This window comes from Quercus suber, unplaced genomic scaffold, assembly GCF_002906115.3.
Source record: "Quercus suber isolate HL8 unplaced genomic scaffold, Cork oak 2.0 scaffold_362, whole genome shotgun sequence".
NCBI classification, from domain to species: Eukaryota; Viridiplantae; Streptophyta; class Magnoliopsida; order Fagales; family Fagaceae; genus Quercus; species Quercus suber.
The window spans coordinates 709,884-718,663 of NW_027069814.1; the positions used below are offsets into that span (position 1 = coordinate 709,884).

At 43.8% G+C, this 8,780-nt stretch overlaps 1 protein-coding gene across 1 annotated transcript; it reads left to right on the forward strand.

Annotated features, from left to right (window-relative positions):
- The first annotated feature begins 689 nt into the window (after window positions 1-689).
- On the forward strand, window positions 690-1,172 carry LOC136061911 (uncharacterized). Its single transcript, XM_065760347.1, has one exon. It carries the CDS (start codon window positions 690-692, stop codon window positions 1,170-1,172), a length of 483 nt encoding a protein of 160 aa, XP_065616419.1.
- The last annotated feature ends 7,608 nt before the right edge of the window (window positions 1,173-8,780 follow it).

Consider the following 8,780-nt stretch of genomic DNA (forward strand, 5'->3'; position numbering starts at 1 on the left):
CTCAGCACAGTAATCCGTTGGCAGACCACGAACACGAGGGGGATCATAAGGGGAGTACCCGAACGACCCATGCAGATAGAAGCCGCTCTCGGTGGAAAGGCCATGCTGCCCCTGTAAAGAGCGGAGGGAATTTGCAGCGTGAGATTAACAAGTTGAAGAGGGAGTTGCGCTATGAACGATGAAGGCGTAAGGTTCATAACTCTAAACACTCCTCTGAGGAGTCGGATGATACTAGTTATAGGCAGAGGTCGAGAACTCCCCCCAGCGAGTCTTTTTCGTGTGAGGAAGAGTACCACCATAGGCGAAGAAGTAAGAGTCCGACTCGCCAGGGTCAAGGGAATGATGCCTTAAACAAGGCTTTGAATCAGGTCTCTAAGTCGCCTTTCACGCGACATATTGAAGACGCTAGTCTTCCTCGGCGATTCCACCAGCCTGTGTTCACCATTTATAATGGTCGAACAGACCCAGTGGAACATGTTAGCCACTACAGCCAGAGAATGGCTATTCATGCCAGGGATGAAGCCTTGATGTGCAAGGTTTTCCCGTCTAGTTTGGGCCCAGTGGCGATGAGATGGTTTAATGGTTTGAGAACTAATACTATTGACTCTTTTGAAAAGCTCACCCAGGCCTTTGGTGCTCGTTTTATTACATGTAGAAGGGTTGTTCAACCCTTGGGGTCGCTACTATCCATGTCTATGCGAGAAGGGGAAACCCTAAAAGCCTACTCAGACAGATACTGGGAAATGTTCAACGAGGTTGATGGGGCTCACGATGACGTGGCTATGAACACTTTTAAGGAAGGTCTTCCAACCGAGCACGGTCTGAGGAAGTCTCTGACTGGCAAGCCTGTTACTAGTGTACGTCAGCTTATGGATCGGATAGACAAATATAGAAGAGTAGAGGAAGATCAGATGCAAGGCAGAGGAAAGTCTAAAGCAATAACTCAAGAGAGGAGGGATTTCAGGTCGGACCGGTATAACAACAACCGACCTCGGAGGGACTTTGGGGGGCAGTCAGGGCCTGCTAGCTCCCAGGTGGTTAGCGCAGTGTTCCGAGAGCCAGTGCAGCGAGTTCTGGAGAAGATAAAGGACGAGCCGTTCTTTAGGTGGCCCAATAAGATGGCGGGAGATCCTGCAAAGCGTAATCGTAATCTTTACTGCCAGTACCATTAAGACCACGGGCATATCACCGAGGATTGTAACAATCTGTGGGATCACTTAGAGCAGTTGGTGCAAGAGGGAAAGTTGACCCAATTTCTGCATCACCCCAGTGGCCGAGGAGGTCACGCCGGTTCGGCGTTTCAGGGGGATGCTTCAAGGGGACCTCCTTTGGGCATGATAAACGTCATATTCGCTGCCCCGGGGAGAACAGGATCTTGCCCTTCCAGGGTAATGTCCGTGTCTCAGTGCTCAGAGGGGGGCTCCAGTTCGAGGCCGAAGAGAGCCAAACCGGGCACCTCGTTGGTATTAGGCTTCTCAGAAGAGGATAAGAGAGGAACCATGCAGCCGCATGATGATGCTTTGGTGGTTACGATTAGGATCGGAGGGTATGACGTTAAGAGGGTGATGGTTGATGATGGAAGTGCCGCCGCCCTGATTTATTCAGAGGGCTGGATCTGAAACCTGAAGACCTGACAACATATAGCTCCCCACTGGTGGGCTTCGAAGGCAAATCGGTCACCCCGTTCGGAATGGTTAGATTACCCGTGCAGACTGGTTCAGATATGGTGGAGGTGGATTTTATTGTGGTGGATGCCTTTTCTCCGTATACGGCTATTTTGGGAAGACTGTGGTTGCATGCTTTGGGGGCTGTTTCTTCCACTCTTCATCAGAAAGTGAAGTATCCCTCAGGGGGCGAGGTTTCAGAGATTTTGGGAAACCAGAACATGGCTAGGCAGTGTATGATAATGGCTATTCAACATCGGCCAGAGATAAGCACCTCGGTTGCAACCGAGGGTGATTTATAGCAATCAAGGGTTCAGGGAGCCCAAGTTGGCGCGTCCCCAGAGGAGATGAGGTGTGAAGATTTGGAAAGGGTGAACGTTGGTGATGATCCAGAGAAGTATTTTCAGGTTGGGGCTCAGTTGCCTTTGTTAGAGAAAGAACAGTTGATCGAGGTTCTTAGAAGAAACGTTGATGTGTTTGCATGGAGCGCCTATGAAGCCCCTGGAGTGGATCCGGAGTTCATCTATCATCATCTGAATGTCAACCCCTCATGTATTCCAAAGAAACAACCACCTCGACGTCCGTCCAAGGTACACGTCGAAGCTATTAAAGACGAGGTGACCAAGTTGAAGCAGGCTGGGGCAATCAAGGAGGTATTTTATCCTCAGTGGTTAGTCAATACAGTTGTAGTGAAAAAGAAAAATGGAAAGTGGCATGTGTGTGTTGATTTTACAGACCTTAACAGAGCGTGCCCGAAGGACCCTTTTCCTATGCTCCGTATAGATCAGCTGGTGGACGCTACAGTGGGCCATCCTCGGATGAGTTTCTTAGACGCCTTTCAAGGCTATCATCAGATCCCACTCGCATTGGATGACCAGGAGAAGACCGCTTTTCTCACTCCCACTGGAAATTACCACTATAAGGTAACGCCCTTTGGTTTGAAGAACGCAGGGTCTACCTACCAGAGAATGATGACGAAAATGTTTGAGCAGCAGTTGGGCTGGAACATTGAGATTTATATTGATGATATGGTCGTAAAGAGTAAGGTAGTGGCTGAGCATGTGGCGGACCTTGACCACACTTTTGAGATATTAAGGAGGCATAAATTGCGGCTGAATGCATCCAAATGCTCGTTTGGGGTAAGTTCAGGTAAGTTCCTGGGTTACATGGTGACCCATAGGGGAATTGAAGTCAACCCCGACCAGATTAGAGCCATAGCTAACTTGCAACCACCTCGGAATCCCAAGGAGGTCCAGAGACTGACCGGGATGACCGCCGCATTGAATAGATTCATATCCAGATCGGCGGATAGGTGCAGGCCTTTTTTCTTGCTGCTCCACAAGTGGAAAGGATATGAATGGACTGAGGAGTGCGACTTAGCATTTCAGCAGCTGAAGGAGTATCTATCTCGGCCACCCATCATGTCTAGCCCCAAGGTAGACGAAGTTCTCTTTTCCTACCTGGCGATCACCACTTATGCGATTAGTTTTGTTCTGATACGAGTGGACAATGGAGTACAACGACCGGTCTATTATGTGAGCAAGTCTCTTCACGAAGCTGAAATACGCTACCTGCCATTGGAAAAGGCCATTTTAGCAGTGGTGCACGCCACCAGAAAACTTCCCCATTATTTTCAGGCGCATACAGTGGTTGTCCTGACTCAATATCCGATCAAAGCAGTACTTCGAAGCGCAGACTATACTGGTAGGGTTGCCAAGTGGGGCACAATTTTAGGAGCTTTTGATGTCAAGTATATGCCCCGCACTTCCGTGAAGGGTCAGGTGCTCGCCGATCTAGTGGCTGAGTTTGCTGAAGGTCCTGAAGAGACAGAGACAGGCCCAGGTGGCATGGATGAAAAATCGGTTGGCCTCATTTCCGCGCAACCTGTCTTACCCTGGACAGTGTATGTGGATGGGGCAGCAAATCAGCGGGGGTCTAGAATAGGACTGGTATTGATATCTCTTGAGGAAGTCATCATTGAGAAGTCTCTTAGGCTGGGATTCTCAGCTACTAATAACGAAGCGGAGTATGAAGCCTTACTAACAGGAATGGCAATGGTCGACAAGCTGGGTGGAAGGGCTGTGGAAATCTTCTCGGACTCGGGGCTTGTGGTGGACCAGGTCAGAGGGGAACTGGAGGCTCGAGATACAAGAATGCAAGAATACTTGAGCCAGGTTAGGCGTATACAAGTTAAGTTTGAATTTTTTAAAATAACCCATGTCCCTAGGAGTGGAAATGCCCATGCAGATTCTTTGGCTACTCTTGCCACTTCCTCGGCTCAAAACTTACCTCGGATGATCACAATCGAGGAATTGGGCACCCCTGCCCGAGGAACAACAGAACCGCTACAAGTCAATCAAGTCAATTCAGCGCGTAGTTGGATGGATCCTATAATACTATTCCTTGAGAAGGATACACTGCCCGAGGACAAGTCAGAGGCAGAAAAGATACGGAGGAAGGCTCCCCGATTTTGGCTATCCGAGGACAAGAAGTTGTATAAACGCTCTTACTCTGGGCCTTATCTGCTCTGTGTACGCCCTGAAGCATCTAAGGATCTGCTAGAAGAACTACATGAAGGAATTTGTGGCAGTCATACTGGAGGAAGGTCTTTGTCTCATAGGGCGATCACCCAAGGGTACTGGTGGCCAGGCATGCAAAAGGAAGCACAGGAATATGTGAGGAAATGTGATCAATACCAACGGTTCGCACCAAATATTCATCAGCCTGGAGGCCTTCTCAATCCTCTTTCTAGTCCTTGGCCTTTCGCTCAGTGGGGCTTGGATATCGTTGGCCCTTTCCCTAGAGCCGTAGGAAATAAGAAGTACCTGCTGGTTGGCATGGATTATTTCACGAAGTGAGTTGAAGCTGAGCCTCTGGCTAACATCAGGGATGCTGACGTCAAAAGATTCTTGTTAAGGAATATCATTACTCGATTTGGGGTTCCTCAAACTCTCATCTCGGACAACGGGCTGCAATTTGATAGCAAGGCTTTCAGAAGGTATTGTTCCAACTTGGGGATAAAAAATAGGTATTCCACCCCAGCCTATCCACAGGGAAATGGACAGGCCGAAGCTGTCAATAAAGTCATAGTGGGCGGACTTAAGAAAAGGTTAGATGATGCAAAAGGAAGATGGGTGGAAGAACTTCCGCATGTTCTCTAGGCGTATAGGATGACGCCCCGATGATCAACAGGGGAAACCCCATTCTCAATGACGTACGGAGCTGAGGCGGTGATTCCTATTGAAACTGGTTTCCCAATATTGAAAACCAGTAAATTCACCCCGGATGGGAATGACGAGCGACGAGAAAAAGCTATGGTTCAGTTAGCGTACTACCAGCACAAGCTGAAGCAGGGTTATGATGCGAACGTCAGACTGAGGCCGTTAGCTCCGGGAGACTTAGTGTTGAGGAAAGTCTTGGGAAATACCAAAAACCCAGCCTGGGGAAAGTTGGGGCCCAATTGGGAAGGGTCATATATTATTACATCTGTTGCGGGGATAGGGGCTTACTATTTAAAAGATTTAGATGAAAAAACCATACTCCATCCCTGGAATGTAAGCAATTTGAGAAGGTATTATTATTAACAAGTTATGTTTTACTTTCCTTTATAATTTATCTTGCTCCCGCAATATGTGTTTCTAGAATGAATTGAAGTATTAAACAGAAACTAAGTCATGTCAGGTCCTCGGACCACAACTTAGTGGAAATTAATACACTATGAATTGAAGTATTAAACAGAAACTAAGTCATGTCAGGTCCTCGGACCACAACTTAGTGGAAATTAGTACACTATGAATTGAAGTATTAAACAGAAACTAAGTCATGTCAGGTCCTCGGACCACAACTTAGTGGAAATTAGTACACTATGAATTGAAGTATTAAACAAAAACTAAGTCATGTCAGGTCCTCGGACCACAACTTAGTAGAAATTAATACACTATGAATTGAAGTATTAAACAGAAATTAAGTCATGTCAGGTCCTCGGACCACAACTTAGTAGAAATTAATACACTATGAATTGAAGTACTGAACAGAAACTAAGTCATGTCAGGTCCTCGGACCACAACTTAGTGGAAATCATTACGCTATGAATGTAAGTATTAAACTGAAACTAAGCTATAACAAACTAGTTAGATATTGAACTTCCTTGGAATCAAGGTCTTCTAAAAAGGGGGTTCGTGTGACTGGAGATACATATCGAAGTAAAGGCTAAGTGGAAATCATTACGCTATGAATGTAAGTATTAAACTGAAACTAAGCTATAACAAACTAGTTAGATATTGAACTTCCTTGGAATCAAGGTCTTCTAAAAAGGGGGTTCGTGTGACTGGATATACATATCGAAGTAAAGGCTATGAGCATCACTTAAAGCATTTCGAGGGGATTAGTACCCCTCTGGATGAAATGTAAAAATGCTATCCTAGGTAAGTGTAATTTCCTAATGAATGTTACAGGGAGCCTTTATAAAGCCGCGAAGGTCACTGTTATAGCCTGCTTTGAGTTTTCAATAATTGAATATAAAGTTATGATTCTTTCCTATCATGTCAACTTTTATCCTTTTTTACAGTTCGAGATTGTAAGAAAAGTAGATAAACAAATGTAAGTAATAAAGAACGATCATACATGAAATTATACAGATAATGAACGAAACCCCAGATGTCTCTTATATCTTGCCGAAAAGAAAGGAGATAAAAAAGGCACTAAAAGGAATTTAACTACAAGCAACTATTTAGTTAACTTTATTTGGAGCTTGGGAGGGGCTTTGCCAGCTACCTCATGAGGAACATCCTTTTCCTGCACCGTGGAAATGTCTCCAGCAGGTAGGGTAGTTGAGGCTAAGGCCTGTTCGAAAGTGCGAGAGGCCGTTTGTCTTTGAGCCCTGCTACTTCTTTGGCCGAGGAGAGCTCCTTTGCTTTTCCAGGCACTAGTAATTGCTCCTGCTGACCGAGTGTGGGAGAAGCCTGAGTCTGAACTTCCTCGGGTGGCTCAGCAACAATAGCAGATACCTCCCCTATGGGGGTAGAGGGAGTAGAGGCCCGAATAGCTGGGGGGAAGTAGATATTTTCAGGTTTCCTCAACTCTGAGGAAGATCCAACTCCAGCTTGGTCGAGGGCCTCTTGCCAAGTCAAGGCACAGTATTCCCGGCACACGACGGGCACCTCAGCTCGGAAATTCTCCTCTGTCTCGGCAACGCCCACATTGTAACCCTGCTGCTCAGCGGCGACTTTTCCTTTTTCAGCCTCGGCTTTGGCTTTCTCAGCCTGATCTCTGAGTTTCTGGACTTCTTCCAGTTGTTTCTGCAGGGTCAGCACCTGTTCCTTAGAGGTTGCCAGCTGGGCGTTGGCATCACGCAGAAGCCGCCCTTGGTCTTCGGCTTGTCTTTGGAACCCCTCTAGAGCCGAATCAGCACTTTTTCGAGCCTCTTCTTCAGCTGCTAACTTCTTCTTTAGCTGTGCAATGTTTTGCTCGGAAGCATTCAGTGTGCGTACAGCTGATATCTTTTTCTTCTTCTCCTCGTCTATTTGACCGTAGTAGGATTTGGCTATCTCCTCCAGCCTGAAGGTGGCTTGAACGGCCTAGAGAAAAAAGGAGTTAGAAATATGCAACCACAAAAAAAAAAAAAAAAAAAAAATATANTTTTTGTTTTAATTTGTACTGATTTTGTGATGGATGTGTTGCTGGTGGGGGAGGGAGTGGTGGTTTAATCTTCTCTCTTTTTTTCGTTTTAGTTGGTTTGGATTGTAATTTCTTTGTTTTGGTTTTTTTTTTTTTTTTTTAAAAGGTTGTTCTGGATTTTGATTTTGTTTTAGTCTCATAGATCTAGGGTTTTTGGTTGGATTTTGAGAAGATTTTTTTGGGATTTTTTTTTTAAGAAGATTGTTTTGGATTTTTTCTTCAAAAAATTGTTCTGGGTTTTGAAATGTTGTTGTGCTTGAGAATTGAGACCTGAAATCACCCGACTGGCTCCAACCCGCTCAAACGATGACTCGCTCTGTCGGGCTCGACCCAAATGCTCAGTCGGTTGCGGGTCCATTTTTTGTTCACCCGATTCGATTGAGTCGGTTGCAGGTCAGACCTAAACCTGATCTGACCCAACTCATGGACAACCCTATACCATCCATTAAGTTGCAGTTCCCTTCAAAAAAACCATATCTAATTATTTATTATATATTCTATTTAATTAAAATATCAATTTTTCTTATTTTTTAATTATTTTCTCTTTTCACACATAATTATTATTCACTTTTTTTTGTCATTGAGAAACGTAAAGAAATAATAAAAAATTATCTTGTACAAACTGACTTGTGTATTTGCACAAGCATTATAGCAAAACCTTATTTTGCATAATTGGTTCATGATATAATGTTGGTGATTTTTTGGATTCTTTAGGCTTTATTTTATTTTCTATGAGCTTATGTGAATGCTCTAATTGAATTCATGAATTTATTTATTTTTATTAAATTGATAGTATGGTTGGGTAATTAAAACACATACATTTTGCTATAAATAATAGAAAGTGTAATTTTTTTTTTCTTTATTTAAAGAATGATTAGAATATCTACTAAATACTAAACGTTGCATCTGGAATCTCTATGCCCAACTTTCAAGGACTTTGTACTTGAAGATATACCACTTAGACTAATATATTCTATCAATAAGTATCAATTAAATTACAAGACTTTTATAGAATTTATTAAAGAGAAATGCTATGTACACAATATTTTTACTACAAATCTTTTATGGTTTGTTGTTATTGGTTTTAATTTAAACTCCTACTAAAATTACTTTTTTTTTCCCAACAATAATAATTAGTGATAACCTGCCTATTAGAATTTGTTGTAAAAGTATTGTGAAAATATTGTGAACAAAAATTTCTCTTTATTATTTGAAAAGTTAGTGGAGGGTAAAAGAACTTACCTGGATATTCAATGGTAAGAGGCTCCCAACAATAATAGACAAGTTTGGTGTGGGTGTTGTGCAAGATGTTCCATTCATCTTTATATCCAATTGAAGCCATGACTCATGACTTGAGCCATGAGTCAACAAACAGCTTCCACGAAGCTAACGTTCCATTCCATTATTTCCATACAAACTTGAAAATAACTTTTGCATGTA